Below are 18,269 nucleotides of genomic sequence, written 5' to 3' on the forward strand. Positions count from 1 at the left end.
AGGGCAACGAGAATTCACTGTGTCAGGGTTGGGAAATTTAAAAGCAAAGGATCATGCCCTAAGAGGGCAGATAAGCTTGCAAACAAAAAATGATATGTCATGATGTTAAAAGGTACAGGTATTCAAAGAAACAAAAGATTTAAGCACTAGAACCAAAGTTTAAAGCTCGAGTGGTTTTCCTAGTCAGAAAGTGAACAAAGAAGATTCTCAGCTATCTCTACCATGAGGTCTTATCTTCCTTGAACAGAAAGGTAATAAAGCTCTTCTGACTCAAATTCGAAGTTAAATGTCTAGACAGTTTTAAGCATGAGGACAACTCATTCCTAACATGACCTATTATTGACAAAAATATTTTTATAACATAAAGGATAGTGCTTAAAATCAGAATTATATAGTTTAGGTCAAATCACTTACGCATTTCCAACTACTGTCACCCCTCCTATATTTGCAGTGTTTCATATTCACAGGAAGTCTTAACAAAAAATTGCTTTTAATCTCACAAACACCATTCACATTTACTTAAAAATGTTATTCCTATAGACTGCCAGTTCTAGAAAAACTTGTTTTTTTAGATCATCAACTTTATGGTTATTTATCTAATCTAGTTTTACAAACTAAACAAACATTTTACACTTGGGTTTTGTTAGCCATATTACAGTCTTCAAAGAGACCTTAAACTTTCTGTTAATTATGCTAACAGATCAAACAACCCCAGCTCTCATATTAGTTTGAAGCATAATCTTTTCCTACCTTCACACCAACTGCAACTTCAGTGACAATTCTGCAAGGAAAAAAATAAATAGTTTCAAACTCTTGTTCTACCAATCACTGTTTTGACTCTAGAACTTTTTAGAGTAGTTTATCATTCATAAATCTTGCAGACACAAAAGAGATGGATAACAAATAGAGAGATGGTCAGTGATATTCCTTTGTACTATGATTAACCTGGTTTTCTAGAAACAACTTACAAACATAAAAAGCCGACAAATACACACTATTTTTTTGAAAAGCTGTTAATACCAAAAAGAACAAAACCCAAAACACTCTAAGTGTCATCCCTGCAATGTTACTAGACTTAAAAGAATGATTTAACACAAACTCTGCGGTAATCTTGATCAAATCTAATAGGGAAGCATGAGTTTCAGTGCAAGTTACTTCTGTCATCCATTTCTGTGTTCATCTTCGATGGCAATATTGAGCTTCCTTGGATCTAAGTTTCATCTGGGAAACGATCTCTAGGTAACTTCTGATATAAGTGCGATGACTCAACTTTTACTACCATCTCCACTATCTTTGAAAAACACCTAACTCTAGTTGCTTAAACAACATGTATTTACACCTGCCTCTGACAACACTGTCACTGATCTTACTAAACATGCTTGTCAGGTGAAACTGTTTCCGCATCCCCACTGTAGTGCGCTGGGCCCGGAGTGAGCCCCCCACCCCCACGGTTCTAACAATGAGTGCAATGCTGAGTCTTGGCGATGTGGACTGCTAGGGGCACAGGCGCTGGTCCGCTCCCTTGCCAGCGCCCTGGCCTCACCTCGCTCAGCATTCCCTCCTCACGCTGAGGCTCTTACAAGCAGCAGCACTTTCTGGCTTTCGCCGAGTGCTTTTTGTTTTCCCCCAGAAACTGGCCCAAATCGCTAAAGAGATGGCCCTGGGTTTGACTATGTGCTTTGCTGCCTGCCACGACTGTGGGCTCCTGCCCATGTGACTGACGTCGACCTCCAACACTTTGGGTTTTTTTTTTTCCCTTAGACGATTTAATTTGTGGGCTCTTTACGCCAAGGGCTTCTGAAACGTTCTTAGGCCGCACACAAAAGCAATTCTTTCGGCCTCCCGCCCCCACTCCCAGACCTAAATGAAAACAAAGGACTCTGACATCTGCCCTCCCCCTTCCTCCCGCCGCCGCCGCCGCCGCCCTCCCCCTTCCTCCGCGGCTCCCGCTCGGCTTTCCCCGGAGCTCCCGCCAGCGGCATCTCTCCCGGCCAGGGCGGGCCGGGCGAGGCCGCGGCGGCTGAGGATGGCCGGGGCTGCAGCTGGGGCGCCCCTCTCCTCTACCCAGCGGGGCCCCCCTACACACAGGCCAGCGCCTGCCCGCCCCGGCGCTGCAAGCCCAGGGTTCGGGTCCCCAAGAACGCATCGAAATGGCTCCGGCTCCGAGGAGGTTGGGGGGGGGGGGGCAGGGACGAGCAAGACGTTCTGGGGTTCCCACCCCACCCCCCCGCCGCCCGGCCGGTGCCGGCTTCGCCCGCCGGGGTCGTCCCCCGCCACCTCCCCGAAGCCTCCCCAGCCTCCGAGCCCTCTTTCTTCTCCATTTTTCCCACCACAGCCTTCCTGGGGAAGCAAAGGGAGGGGTGTGTGCGATGGGGCGGGGGTTGGGTAACGGCAGCCCAGCCCTGGGAGGGGCCGCCGGAGGGTTTCTGCCCGACCCCGGACCGAGCTGAACGACGGCCCAACTCTTCTCTCACACACATCTCCTCGCCGGCCCGGCTACATACCCGTCCATTGCCGAACCGGACAAAGCTTCGCTCACAAGAACCGAGCCACGCAGCCAGCGAGCCACACAAGCGGCGAGAAAATGGCGGCCGAGGCCCGACGGAAATTGCCGAAGGTGCCGGAGCGCACGGGGCAGCGCGCGGCAGCGGCGGCGGCGGAAAGAGCCGAGCGCGCCGGCGCCCGGCAGCGGGAGGCGAGCGGCTGGGCGCGGGGACGAGGGGGAGTGGGCGCCGTCGCCGTGGCCTCCTCCGCGCCTTCGCACGCCTGGCTCCCTCCGCCTGCCGCCCTCTGGGAGCTGGGCCGCTGCAGCTGCTGAGCGTGACGCCCCGGGATTTCCGCCTGGGCTGTGTGGGAGGGACTCTTCCCAATATTCCCCACCATCTGTCCTGGGCTGGGTCCGGGCTGCGGGCCTGCCCCCATGCAGCCTCCACTTTGCCCTCCAATCCTAGTCCCAGTTTGGCTCTCCTTGGCTTCTGCAGGCCGAGGAGGAGGTATTGTACAGCTTCCCTCCCAGGCCAGCCTTTAGTAGCAGACCTCCTCCAACCTTTAAAACAAAAATCTTTACCCCATGGAACAAGACTAGCGGGTAGTAAAAACACCACTTTCTGAAGCAGAAACTCCTCTGAAACAGGCGTTGGCTTCCAAGCCTGTAGTACCATGCCAGGTGTAGGAAAAGGTGCGCTTCATTTGTGGTGTTGATTAGCTCACACCTGCAGGAAATATTCACAACAACCTGGGGGGATTTTGATCCAGGTTGAGTGAGGTATTAGAGTTTGTACTAAACAATGCTACACACGGTACTGCTGAACAACACCTCAAACTACAACAAGTTGGAGGTGTTGCTATGGAACCCCTAAACTGGGTTTGCCCAAGTTCCTGGTTGGTCAGCGGTGCTTGTGACCTTCCTTTGATTGGGCAATGATGCTGTTCTCTTTAGGGAATTTCTTAGGTCCAGATGGGCTTCCGTTGGTCTTTGGTGGAGGAGAGGGTAGTAACCTTCTGCTCCAGACCTGGAATTTCTCTGCCTGGATTTCGAATTCCCCTAAACAGTGATCAACAGGGCTTTATCTATTGCAAAAGCAAATCATTTCTTTTTTTTTTTTTTTTAAGATTTATTTATTTATTTGAGAGGTAGGAGTTAGAGGGAGAGACAGAGAGAAAGGTCTTCTATCTGCTGGTTCACGCCCCCAATGGCTGCATTGGCCAAAGCTGCCTCCATCGGAAACCAGGAGCCAGGAGCTTCTTCCAGGTCTCCAACGTGGGTGCAGGGGCCCAAGGACTTGAACCATCTTCTGCTTTCCCAGGCCATAAGCAGAGAGCTGGCTGGGAAGAGGAGCAGCCAATGATGTCTTGAATCTGGTGATTAGAATTGTTTTGGGCCAGCTATCCAACTCTCTCAATGCAGTGAATTCCTTTTGATAAAGGGCAAGCAAGGACATCTTGGGCTAAGGGAGACAGATGAAAGGGTGGGTGCTGCTCCGACATTAAAGGATTCGGTTTGAATATTTAGGGTCTAACATTTGGGGATGTGAAAGGGAACATAGATGCCATGGTTTGGAAAAGAGTTGGCTCTCAAACTCATGCAAAGCCATGAGTTACTGGTACCAAGAAGGGGAAACGTTACTGGATATATGGTATTTAAGATGTGGGCCTATGGGGAGGCGTTTCTGGTGTTGAAGATGTGCCCTCAGAGGGCAGTTCTCCCTAGAGTGTTGGCCATAAGAGCAGCTGGGCCAGCTGCTCGCTCTCTGCTTCCTGACTGGACTGGGTGATGCTCCCTGCTTCCTTGCATCACCATCAACAGGCTTGTCAGATGCCGCACCAGTGGGGCTGCTTGATCTTTTATTTGCATCTCCAAAATTGTGAGTTTAATAAACGTTTTCCTTTTATAAGGGTCGTTTTCTCTGATATTTTAGTGACAAAAGATGTTTAATATGGTGGAAATGGCAGTGAGGTAAGCTGAATCTTCACCATTGGTTAAATACAATGAAACAGCTACGCTAATGAACTCCCTTTTCTATGTGTCCTACAGTCTCGATTTTAATTTTAGTAGCATAGTGAGTGTTTTCTTTAAAGTTTTTTTTAAATATTTATTTCATTTATTTGAAAGGCAGATTTATAGAGAGGGAGAGGCAGACAGATCTTGCATCCTCTGATTTACTCCCCAAATGGCCACAATGCTGGATTAGGCCTGGCTGAAGCCAGAAGCCAGGAATTTCATCCGGTCTCCCACATGGGTGGCAGGGGCTCAAGCACTTGGGCCGTCTTCCACTGCTTTCCCAGGCACATTAGCAGGGAGCTAGATAGGAAGTGGAGCACCCAGGTCTCAAGCTGGCACCCATACAGGATGCCAACATGGCAGGCAGAGGCTTAACTTTGTATGCCACAATGCCAGCCTTTGGTTTGGTTTTTTTTTTAAGTTTTAAATAGCACTCACTTTTGGGAAATTTACTCAGTGGGTGACTGCCTTGCCAATACTCTTCCCATTTGCCATCCTTTGTCATCACCCCAACACATAAATTTACTTTTTTTTTTTTTTTTAAGTAAATTTACTTCTAATCGGGGCCAGCGCTGTGGCACAGTAGATTAATGCCCTGGCCTGAAGCACCGGCATCCCATACGGGCGCCGGTTCGAGACTTGGCTGCTCTACTTCTGATCCAGCTCTCTGCTGTGGCCTGGGAAAGCAGTAGAGGATGGCCCAAGTCCTTGGGCCCCTGCACCTGCGTGGGAGACCTAGAGGAAGCTCCTGGATCCTGGCTTTGGATGGCCCAGCTCCGGCTGTTGCGGCCAATTGGGGAGTGAACCATCGGATGGAAGACCTCTCTCTCTGTCTCTGCCTCTCTTCTCTCTGTGTAATTCTGATTTGCAAATAAATAAATAAATCTTTAAAAAATTCACTTCTAATCCTAACTAATAACACATAGTTCCTACATCTGCATGCTCACTCTGGGTTTTCCCATATCTCCTTGAAGCCTTTCCTAATTTCAGTTTCACTGTACTATACCGTAGTTCCTGCATAATTTGTAAAATATTATTATGTTAAAATTGGACAGAACCTTAAAGAGCATCTTTCTCAAATACATTGTAATAGAACTCTCTTCAAAGCATCCGAGTGTTTAGATATTCTTGATTTGCCTCAAAGATTATAAACACTTGAAAAAAAAAAAAACTCAAATAAAATTGTCTACAATACTTTCCAATCTTAATCTTTGACTTAGAATACATAAAGGACCTATTGTTCCGTGAATAGTCACTTTTTATAGATTTTTTGTTTTATACATGTATTTTCACTCAATGATTAAATGTGTAAGCTCTTATAGGACAGGAACTATAGCATTAATTCACTTTATTCCCCATATTAGCTCAGTAAATTTTGATTGATTGTTTCTGACTGTATCTTGGGAAAGATGAACTGTTCCTTGGGGGAAGAGAGAAGAAAGTAGTGTACAAAAAGTACACTTTAATTTTTTCCTTCTAATAAAGTACAAGACAACAAACATAATAAGCAATATGCTTGCTAATTTAAGCCAATGTTTTCTAGAGAAGATTTAAGATAGGTTACACATCAAGGCACATAGAGTACTAGATTTAAAAATGAATTGGAATAAGAATAAGGAGAACAAAAATATGAGTCATGAATGAAGCTACTGCAACAATGTATAGTAGTCTCCTCATATCCAAGGTTTCACTTTCCCTGGATTCAGTTACATGCAGTCAATCACAGTCTAAAGTATTACCTAGAACATTCCAGAAATAAACCACCTGTAAGTTTTAAACTGTGCACTCTTCTAAGTAGCATGATGAAATCTGCTGTCCTACTGTTTCATCCTGGGACTTGAATAATCCTTTTTGTCCAATGTATTTTCCCTGTATACACTACGTGCCAGTTAGTGACGTAGGAACCATCTGGGTTATCAGATCCACTGTTGTGGTAATGCAGGGCTTGTGTTCACTTAATCTCTTCTTTTACTTAACAGTGACCCCAAAGCTTGAGAGTAGTGATGCTGGCAATAAGGATACACCAAAGAGAAGCTGTGCAGTTATTCCTTTAATTGAAAAAATTAAAGTATAATAACTTATTTTGAGAGATTTAATTCAAACAATTTGATAGCACATTGTTATAATATTCTATTTTATTAGTAGCTGTTGTTAATTCTTACTGTAGGGGCCAGTGCTGTAGCACAGCAGGTAAAGCCTCCACCTGCAGTGCCAGCATCCCATATGGGCACTAGTTCAAGTCAAGAGGCTGCTCCTCTTCCAATCCAGCTCTCTACTGTTGCCTGGGAAAGCAGTGGAAGATTGCCCAAGTCCTTGGGCCCTTGCACTCGCATGGGAGACCCAGAAGAAGCTCCTGGCTCCTGGCTTCATATCGGCACAGCTCCGGCAGTTTTTGGCCATTTGGGGAGTGAACCGGTGGATGGAAGAACTCTCTCTCTCTCTCTCTCTTTTTCTCTCTTTCTCTCTTTCTCTCTCTCTCCCTTTTGGCCTCTGCCTCTCTGTAACTGCCTTTCAAATAAATAAATCTTTAAAGAAAATTCTTACTATACCCAATTTATAAACTAACTTTATTATAGGTGTGTATATATAGAACAAAAGTAAAGTACCTACAGGATTCAGTACTATCCATGATTTCATGTGTATACTAGGGGTATTGGAATGTGTTACCCATGAGGAAGGAGGAACTACTGTACATCACAAAAGCATATTGATTAAGTCTAGGTTCACATTTGAGTTATTTCACTGCATAGCTATCTGACATTGAGAATGTTCATTAGTTTCCCTAGGAAAAGGTTTCTTTTCTGTAAACAGGGTTAGAAATAATGCCTTCATCCTAGGTGATTTGGAGATCAAAATGCCTTGATATCTGTGAAGCAGCTCCTTCGCTCAGTTACTGGCTACAGTAAATACTTAATAAAGGTTGCTATCATCACCCTTATTATTTTTATTATTACTATCATTCATTTGAGACGAAATGGACCACTTGGATTTTAACGACCAACAATATTCACATAAATAAATCTATATGGAGATTTTCATAAAGGTTAAACATGTCACTAAAGTAATTAGATTGGCTGCTATCTAGAGGAATAACTCTGGGAAAATGTCATAGATAAATTGCTAAAACTCCATCCAAATCTAAATTTGTATGATTTTATGAGTTAACCAGGGGTAGATTATTAATCTCAACATTAGCAGGTGGCCAACCTTCGTAATATATGACAAGACAAGATTATATTAGTGTTTATGGATTCCTAACAAAATATAGCAATAAAAAGTGGAGTGCCTGTACAGTACAATTTTCATAGCCGTATCTTTTTTCAGTAAAATGATTTGTTCTTTCTCATCTGAATGGTAAATGTTTTGACCTTTTACAGAAATTTACACTTATCTGAAACAATGATTAAATCTAAATTTCAGTGCATGCTATGCCAAAATGAGATCTGATATTGATGCTATAAAAATAGGAAATAGGATCTTGTGAAATAATGGTGATTTTATTCCTTGCCCCACCTCTTGTCTGCTTGTAGGACCAAAGATGTCATAACTTTCTCATGCTGCAGTTTCTTCTTATGAGAAGAGAGAACAATCAATTAGATAATATTTATTTTTGAATAGGTGATATAAGTTCAAAATACAGGAAAACAGATTCAGAGCATAGGAAAGCATATACAAAATATCCAGAAAAGGCAAAAAGTACAAATAGAGTATAAATAAGTGGTTACCTGGAACAGAGAGTAACAATGGGGAATAAAATTCCCATCATTCTAAAAGAAAACTTTCAGAGAATCTTCTAAAACTAGATTGTAGTGATGTTTATACAACTGTATATGTATATTAAAATTCATTGAATTAAACACTTAGGACTAGTGACTTTCTCCACATGTACATTATGTATCACCCCCCAAAAAAATAAAAACCTGTTACAAAAAGAAAACGCACAACTCTTCTACTCTTGGGTCCCAGCTACTGAATTCTATGTTCCCGATGCTAACCATCTTACCAGTTTATTACCTATCCTTTCAGAGATGTTTAAATGCATATAATGGTTACATACTTAGCTCATTTTATGTGTATATTTATATATATTATATATTTTATATATCTATTTTATGTATTTATCTATATATATTCAAAAGTGGTAACTACTTTGCAGGCTGTCCTGCAACTTATTTTTTTAACCTAAAGTATGTATCTTAGAGATCTTTCCTTATCAGTACATTTACAACTGCCTCATACTTTTTATATATGGCTGCATAATATTCCAATAAGTAAATTGTAATTGATTTAACTAGGTCATATTGATGAACACTTGGCTTTCCTCTAACCTAGCTTTTGGGGACAGTTCTGCAATTAAAACCCTTGTTTCTAAATCATTTTTCACATACATGTTTATATCTGCTGGATAAATATTATAAATAAAATTGCTGGTTATAATATCATTTTAATTTTTAAAAAATACTGTCAAACTGCCTCCATGGGGCTTGAGTCTTTGGGGAAAAATATTAGCAATTCCTTTCATAAAAAAATAGGGAGGGGCTAGCACTGTGACTTAATGAGCTAAGCCTCCATGTGTAGTGCCTGCATCCCTTATGGGTGCCAGTTCTTGTCCCAGGGACTCCTCTCCCAAACCAGCTCTCTGCTATGGCCTGGGAAAGCATTGGAAGATGGTCCAAGTGCTTAGGCCCTTGTACCCACGTGGGAGACCTGGAAGAATCTCCTGGCTCCTGTCTTCAGATGGGCACAGCTCTGGCCGTTGTGACCGACTGGGGAGTGAACCAGTGGATGGAAGACCCCTCTCTCTTTGCCTCTGCTTCTCCTTCTCTCTCTGTGTAACTCTGACTTTTCTCTCTCTCTCTCCCTCCTTCTGTCTATACCTCTACCTCTCAAAATAAATAAATAAAATCTTTAAAAAAAAAAAACAGGAAACTGGTTTCCTATATAGAAAAATTCTAGGAAAAAATGTCAAAAGCCAACAACCAAATCAAAAAATTAATAAATTATATGAAAAGAATATTAATAGAATATTAGAGATTTAAGAAAACTAAAAACAAATTGTTCATCCTTACTTAAAAGCAGGTCAGATTGTACTGAGATACTTTTCTTCACCTATCAACATCCACTTTCAGTAGATAGAGCACAAAGCTTTGAGGCACTGAAAGAAAGAATTCCTTTACAAGCTCAATAATATTGTGAAAATAGAACATGCTTTCAAATACATCGTCAAAACTTTGTTTCCTATGCATTTTTTTCTTTGGATTCTTCTGGAAGATGTGTCTCTCAATGACAGAATGCACAAGGAAAGGAAAAAAAAGTGGGATCCAAGAAACTAGACATCCAACATATAAGATAGAAGGCAATTAGAAGTTGGAGAAAGAAGCCCCAAGCCAATAGCTATAAAGCAGTCATAGGCTTCCAATGGAATTTGAGACTAAAAGAGTCTAGAAACAAAATCTGTAGAAAAAATATGGAAATTACAGATTTAAAAAAAAAAAGTCTGAGAAAAGAATTAATCAAAAATATCTGGATTTTTTTTTTTTTAAATTAGCTCCAGATAAATTCACAGTTGTAAGGAAATGGAGTCATGATACACTCTGTGGCTTGGTTGTAAAAAAAGTTACATCTTGGGGCCAGTGTAGTAGGCTAAACCTCTGCCTGTGGCACTGGCATTCCATATGGGGCCGGTTCATGTCCCAGCAGCTTCTGTTCTGATCCAGCTCTCTGCTATGGCCTGGGAAAGCAGTGGAGGATGGCCCAAGTCCTTGGGCTCCTGCACCCACATGGGAGACCCGGAAGAAGCTCCTAACTCCTGGCTCTGGATTGGCCCAGCTCTGGCTGATGCAGCAATTTGGGGATGGAAGACCTTTCTCCCTGTCTCTCCCTCTCTCTGTCTATAACTCTCCATCTCAAATAAATAAATAAAATCTTTGAAAAAATATAGTTACATCTATAATATATAATAATGCTGATATAATAATGTTAGCACTAAATACTAATAAAATTAAGATTGTGGGACTTACATTGTAGTGCCCTGGGTTTAGCTGCCACTTGTGTCACCAGCATTTAGACTAGAGTACTGGTTTGAGTCAGAGTTACTCTGTTTCCAATCCAGCTTTCTGTTAATGTGCCTGGGAAGGCTGCAGATGACAGCCCAGGTACTTGGGATCCTGCCATCCATGTGGAAGACTGAGATGGAGTTCCTGGCTCCTGGCTTCAGCCTGCCCCAGCCCTGACTGTGTGGTCATTGGAGCGTGAACCAACACATGAAAGATCTCTCTTTTTCTCTCTCTGTCTCTCTATCTCTCATTCCTCTCTGTCACTCTGCCTTTCAAATAAATAAACAAATCTTTAAAAGAAAAGTTAAAATTGTGAAACAATTTTGTAGGAGGAGGAAGAAAGAAAAGTATGGATGTATGCAAATGTGTGCATGGTGGGGTTATAAATTCTCATCTTCCAAAAAAGAAGTCAATAGATAACACATAGAATTGATAAATGACAAAGTAGCAGATGAACGTATTATTCAGAAGTGTGGGGGTAAATACCAGCAGATTCAGTGAGAAGAATTGAAAATGGTGCTTCTAGGGCCTGGTACTCAGGCATGGGAAGGGGTAAGATGAACAACAGAGTTTTAGGTTTTGTTTATTTCATGATAAATCTTCCCAAACAATTTACTTTATAAGCCTTGTGCATGTTTTCCTTTGATAAAAATAAATTTTACATTAAAAAAATAAAAAGGATTAGATAACAGTGGGCAAGGGACTGTTTTAGAGCAAACATTGCCTCCTTTGTGTTCTGCAATAGTGAGTACTTATCTACATGTTTACTGAAAAAAGCTCAGCATAGCTGGCTGTCCTTCTTATGCTGTGCACATAATAAAGATTATTCTTGGAAGACAATATAATAGTTTAAGTGGATCAGCAGTTTTTTATAGTTATCATACACAAAGCCCTATACTAGGGGAGAGAATAAGTACAGAAAAATACACAGAAAGTAAAAGATGAAAGAAAGGTTGACTACAAGGAAAACAACATCATTTTGCTTCATAATATTATAAAGAATTATAAAATCTGCATCATAATATATATGTGTGACCTTATGCAAATAATTGCATATGTGAGAACTTAGACAAGTGATTTGCAAACAAAACTACTGAAATTTAAGTCAACTTACAAGGACACTTCAAAAAGTTTGTGGAAAATGGATTCAAAGATAAGAGGTTTTTTGATACAAAAAAATCTTTAAATTCATACATACTTGTTTTTCTAGCAGCATTTTCCACAAACTTTTTGAAAATCTCTCTTACAAATTTAAGTTCATACTTGTAATAAATAATTTCCAAACTGAGTTTCCTGGTAATTTCATCAAGAACAATACCTTGTAGCAAACAGAAGCCATGAGCCTTTTCAAAATCTTTTAATATTTCTAAAATTTCAAAGTAGTCGGAATCCTTAACAATGGCCAGGAAGAATTAAAAAATGAAAGCCAAAATTAGTTCAGGCTTAGTTGTCTCTTAATTGTCTTGCAGTAGCTGTTTCTGTTAGAGCATTATCACTTCAAGCTATGATTCCTTCAGCCCCTGAATCTGTTTTCCTTTTTTAAAAGATTCATTTATTTATTTGAGAGGTAGAGTTACAGACAGAGGAAGAGACAGAGAAAAGTCTTCCATTCACTCACTCTCCAAATGGCCTCAACAGCCAGAGCTGGCTGGATCTGAAGCCAAGAGCCAGGAGCCAGGAGCTTCTTCTGGGTCTCGCACGTGGGTGCAGGGGCCCAATGACTTGGGCCATCCTCCTCTGCTTTCCCAGGCTCATTAGCAAGGAGCTGGATCGGAAGTGGAGCAGCCGGGACTGGAACCAGCACCCTTATGAGATGCCGGCAGGGTTTTAACCCACTGCACTAGAGCCCCTGCCCTGAAAAATAGAATATTTTGCTGGCATTATTGTGGAAAACATTACAGTTGGCAGCTTAATGTTCATTTTATTCTCCCCTTGTGGAGTTGTCATACAATTTGGGTAGCTCTGACCCACTCTCCCAGCTCTAGGCTTACATTAATCAAAGTAATCATCTCTCTTCCGTTGTGATAATTTCAAGGAATCCGGACCTAAACTCAAAGCCTGCTCTTCTGTTGAATTCAGGCATTGGTTCAAAGGTGATGATCGACATAAATGTATCCAATGAGACTTGTTGCTCTTATCAATGCTATCAGCTACACTAGACCATTTAAGGAGCTTACGTAAACATAAAGCCTATAGAAAGAAAGGAACTACTGTGTCCCAACAATCTGTTCTTCATGGGAACCAGAGAGATCCTTTTAAAATGTAAGATCACGTCACTGCTTTGCTCAGAATCCCGAAATAGCTTCTGATTTCATTTTGAGTAAAAGTCAAGATTCTTACAAAGCCAAATGTGTTCTGGTCTCCTGGCCCCTCTTCGACCTTGTCCTAGAAGACTCTTCTCTTTCCTCCCCACAGTCTTGGCTTACTTTGCTGTTCCTAGAGCATACCAAATACTGTCTCACCTTAGTGTACCTGCTTAAGCTGCTTCTCTGTTCTTCCTTCAAATACTCGCTGCCCTTCTACCCCAAGTCAATTCCTCATTTTTCAGTCTGTATCATACCTCCCCTTCTCAATGAGAAGTAGCCTGATCACAATATTTAGTACAGTACTTGCTACTCCTTCCAAACAATCTCAATCCCCCCTTTCTTGTTCTGCTCTTTTTTCAAGGCACTAACTACAATATAATATATAATATATTTTTTTTGTTTTTACATTTATTGTTATCATCTATCCCTGTCCACTGGAATATAAGCTCTAGAATGGCAGTTTGTTTTGTTCCTGATGTATATCAAATGCCTAGTACAGATCTGGCTCCTAGTAGATGGTCCCTAAACATTGTTGAACAATGAATGAGTAACCCAGCTGCTGAATCATCCACTTTCTGCACAGTGACTGTAATATGAGCCATGGTGATTCCTTTACCACTTTTTGCATTTGGAAGAGGATATCTTTCTAAGACAGCTAAAGGCAGAATGAATGAGAAAGAATGTTTGAAGGAATTGGAGATGTTTACTCTGGGGAAAACCAGTGGAGAACATGTTATCTTCAAAAAAATGAAGGACTGTCCTCTAAAAAGAGGAATTTGGCATATTATGTGTTGTTCTATAAGACAGAATGGATTAGTTTCAGACAGGCAAATTTCAGCCCAGCATAAGAATGAGCCTTCTAAAATAAAACGGCCTCACAGTGGAATGAGCTGCCTCATGCTTTAGTCAGCTCTCTATTGTGATGAGTGTTCAAGCAGAGACTGAATGTATCTATTAGAGACACAGTGGATAGAAGAGATCATTGTGCTGGATAGTGGATTGGACTTGGTGATTTTTTTTTTTTTGAGTCTTTCCTACTCTGGAATTTGTTATGAAATATTTTGGTATGGGTACTTAAGGGCCATCTGCTTAACCCATCCACTTGCTATATGAATTATCTCTTTCTTAATTCCTTGAACCTCTCCACATGAAATGTGCTTTCAGCAGCCATATTTATACTGTGTGAGCCCAATCCCTTTGTCCAAGGCTGATTAAACAGAGATTAGGAAGCTTATCAAAGTGTGCCAGTCAGATATCTCCATCCAGAGATTTATAGATAGGAGAAAGACTCTCGGTCAGTCTTCTTATGTGATTATAAAGGTGACATCTTAGTTCAAAAGTAATGGACAGCCATATTCTACCATGTGGGCTAACACAAGTAATAACTGGTCTCAAGAGAGGGGGGGGAAAAAGAATGCAGCTCTTGCAAAGAGCAATACCAAGCAATAGAGAGTATAATGCCTACTTACCTATAGTGGCTTTCTATTTTCCTAGTTCTAGTCTTTCCCAAGGTCCAGTGTATTCTTATCTTGTGTCAATCTACCTCTCTCATGCACATGCTCTCACTCTCACTCTCACTTTCATTCTCTCTCCATCTTAAGCTAGTCAAATTATTTCTGTTATTTGAAACCACAGAGTCACAATTGAAAAACATTTTCTTTTTAATCTCTGTTTATGAATCTGAGTTAATAAAATCTTCTGTCATTTATATAAAGGGTAAAAATAAGATTCTCTCTGTGCAATAATTGGAATTGCATATACTGTAAATAGTTGAAACAAGTCACATGACATTTCTTTCAAGTTGCTTTATTATCACTACGATCATATTCTTTTTTTTTTTTTTTTTTGACAGGCAGAGTGGACAGTGAGAGAGAGAGACAGAGAGAAAGGTCTTCCTTTTGCCGTTGGTTCACCCTCCAATGACCGCCGCGGCCGGCGCGCTGCAGCCGGCACATCGCGCTGATCCAAAGCCAGGAGCCAGGTGCTTCTCCTGGTCTCCCATGCAGGTGCAGGGCCCAAGGACTTGGGCCATCCTCCACTGCACTCCTGGGCCACAGCAGAGAGCTGACCTGGAAGAGGGGCAACCGGGACAGAATCTGGCGCCCCGACCAGGACTAGAACCCAGTGTGCCGGCGCTGCAGGTGGAGGATTAGCCTATTGAGCCATGGTGCCGGCATTACAATCATATTAATACCTACTATCAGTTCTAAAAATATTATGACAACAGTTCTAAAATGTTTACTATTTGGGAACTTCATGAGTATATTCCATTTCCCTTCTGGTACCTTAATGTCATCATTATACCTACTCACTTTGAATAGTACTAGTATTTTCTGTCCTGGCCTTTCTATAACTTTCATTCTTTTAGGTATAAATGGTGTGGTATTTTGAATATTAAAAAGCAGAGGTTGTAAATCAAAAAAAGAAAAACTAAACACTTTTTATAAAATATTTATTTATTTATTTATTTGAAAGTCAGAGTTACACAGAGAGAGGAAGAGACAGGAACAGAGAGAGAAATCTTCTATTTGCTGCTTTGCTCCCAAATGGCAGCAATGGCCAAGGTTGGACCAGGCTGAAACCAGGCCAGAGAAGAAGGGCTTTTCACCGATACCTGTATTTGTCAGCTTTTCGTTATTATGATGAAATACTTAACATAGGCTACTTAAATGAAGAAGAGGTTTGTTTAACTTACATTAGCTAAAAACATCCAGATTAACAATATAAGTGGCAATTCTAAAATTTTCCATTCATATATTTAAGATGTGAGTGAGCAAAAGTTACTTAATTATCCAGGTTTCAAATTAACCAAGATTTTTTTAAAAATAAGAACACATACATACATTAAGGGTCCTCAATTCTGCTGAAATTAAAGAAAGAAGAAAGATGAAATTTGTAGTGAAAGAATGGTGAAATCACTAATGTCTTACAACAAGTTTATGAGACCAATGCCCAAAGAAATCAGTAGTTTACAAACTGATAACTCATTTTAATAAAGGTCAAGATATTTTTGCAATAGCAGGCTGTGCACATCAATTTGTTAAGAAAAAATTAAGTTAACTCAAATTCTAATTGAAGAGATCCTGTGATAAATAGCAAAAACAATAGCCAATACCATAGATGTCTCAAGTTACATAATTCAAACTGAAAAACTAAAGTTTGCTTGGTGGCTGCCCAAACTATTGTGCCCAGACAGCCACAGAGATCATAAGAACAGATGTTCTTTTTTTTAAACTTTTATTTAATAAATGTAAATTTCCAAAGTACAACTTTTGAATTATAGTGCCCCCCATAACTTCCCTCCCACCTGCCACCACCCCATTTCCCATTCCTTCTCCCATCCCATTCTTCATCATGATTCATTTTCAATTATCTTTATATACAGAAGATCAACTTAGTATATACTAAGTAAAGATTTCAAAAGACTGCACCCAGAAAGACACAAAGTATAGAGTACTGTTTGGGTAGTAGTTTTACCATTAATTCACATAGTACAACACATTAAGGACAGAGGTCCTACATGGGGAGCAGGTGCACAGTGACTCCCGTTGTTGATTTAACAATTGACACTCTTATTTTTGATGTCAGTAATACTAGAGGCTCTTGTCATGAGCTGCCAAGGCTATGGAAGCCTCTTGAGTTCACCAACTCTGATCTTGTTTAGAGAAGGCCATATTCAAAGTGGACATTCTCTCCTCCCTTCAGAGAAAGGCACTTCCTTCTTTGATGGCTCCTTCTTTCCACTGGGATCTTACTTGCGGAGATCTTTCATTTAAGTTTTTTTTTTTTTTTTTTTTTTTTTTTTTTTTTTTTTTTTTTTTGCCACAGTGTCTTGGCTTTCCATGCCTGCAAAACTCTCATGGGCTTTTTAGCCAGATCCGCATGCCTTAAGGGCTGATTCTGAGGCCAGAGTGCTATTTAGGGCATTTGCCATTCTATGAGTCTGCTGCGTATCCAAGAACAGATCTTCTAATGGATATTCTCAACAACTGGAATCAAGAGTCTTAAGCATTTCCTGAAAGAATTTTAACAAGAGATGAAACATGCTTTATATGATCCTGAAGACAAGGCACAATCAAAGCAGTGGCTACCAAGATGTGGAAGTGTCCAGTGAAAGCAAAAGCAGATCAATCAAGAGCAAAGTTCATGGGAACATTTTTGGGGATGTTCAAAAACTGTTTCAAGGATGCTTGTAGATTTTTGAAGAGTCAAAATGTGATAACATCTGCTTATTATAATAGTTGTTTGAAAAATTTACCCAAAGCTTTAGCAGAGAGTAAAAACCTGTGCATAGCAACATGTTCCTATTCATTGCTCTTACCAAACAAGTGCAACCTTTCAGAAGTTTCAATGGGAAATCATTAGGTATCCATCTACAGTCTTAATTTGGCCTTCTCTGACTTCTTTTGGTTTCTTAAAAAATGTGAAATGGTTTCATTGACACAGTTAAATTCTCAGGACTCAATTTTCTAAGGATGGACTAATTGGTTAATATAATCACTAAAAAAGTATATTAAGGGGTCCATGCTGTGGCATAGTGGATAAAGCCCTGCTTGCAGTGCCAGCATCCCATTAGGTGCTGGTTTGAGACCTGCTCTTCCACTTATGATCCAGCTTTCTGTTATGGTCTGGGAGACCAGTAGAAGATGGCCCAAGTCCTTGGGCCCCTGTACCTGTGTGGGAGACCTCGAAGAAGTTCCTGGCTCTTGGCTTCAGGTTAGCCCAGCTCCAGCTCTTGCAGCCATTTGGGGAGTGAACCAGTGGATGGAAGACTTCTCTCTCTCTGCCTCTTCCTCTAACTCTCTATAATTCTGCCTTTCAAATACATAAATAAATAAATTATTTTAAAAGGATTTTATTTATTTGAAAGGCAGAGTTAGAGAGTCTGTAATGTCATAAAAATGAATTTGAATATTTTCCCTTTCCTTCTTCACATGTGACTATTTCAATTTCTTTGGTGTCTCTTCCTATAGGACCCAATACCATTTTGTTTCCTAAAAAATCCATCTATTGAAGTCATGAAATAGTTTTTGGAGATATAATTATGGATAAAAGTATAGTTTATATCTCTCTAGATCTCAATATAACCCTAAATCAAAAGAACTTTAAACTTCACCCAATACCTTTTCCTATATGACTACTTAAAAACATTTAAATGAGGTTGGGGTGTGAGAGACTGCTAACCTTGCCTTGCTTGCATCCTAAACTTATATTTAGCTTGGTTATTGGTTAATCCAGCTCTGGCCTTACAGTGGCAACCTGTTAAGCTTTTTCCAGATAAATGTCCTGGACAAGACAGAGGAGATGATGAACTTTCCTTTTGGACAGCTGCCTGTGACTTTTGATACAGGACTGTTACTAGGGTGGCTTTACTTTGCAGCCCAGCCACAAGGAGTAGACAATGGT

The 18,269-nt window shown here is 40.7% G+C and overlaps 1 protein-coding gene across 8 annotated transcripts in view; it reads right to left on the reverse strand.

The window, feature by feature from the left end:
- The window catches only part of PTBP2 (polypyrimidine tract binding protein 2), an 80,954-nt gene extending 78,091 nt beyond the window's left edge, over positions 1-2,863 (reverse strand). For 7 of the 8 annotated variants that reach the window (XR_016237166.1, XR_016237165.1, XR_016237164.1 and 4 more), the window contains exons 1-2: positions 2,505-2,862; positions 751-781 (exon numbers count right to left, since the gene is read on the reverse strand). Coding sequence is in view for 4 of the 8 variants with exons in the window: in XM_008264838.5 (XP_008263060.1) it covers positions 751-781; positions 2,505-2,512 (39 nt within the window). In the remaining 4 variants the exon portion in view is untranslated. Of the gene's footprint in view, positions 1-750; positions 782-2,504 lie in introns of all 8 variants that reach the window. The other variant, XM_008264836.5, reaches the window with a different exon arrangement.
- Positions 2,864-18,269: the final 15,406 nt, after the last annotated feature.

This window comes from Oryctolagus cuniculus, chromosome 7 (assembly GCF_051225735.1).
Source record: "Oryctolagus cuniculus isolate XC-2025 breed Fujian yellow rabbit chromosome 7, ASM5122573v1, whole genome shotgun sequence".
NCBI lineage: Eukaryota > Metazoa > Chordata > Mammalia > Lagomorpha > Leporidae > Oryctolagus > Oryctolagus cuniculus.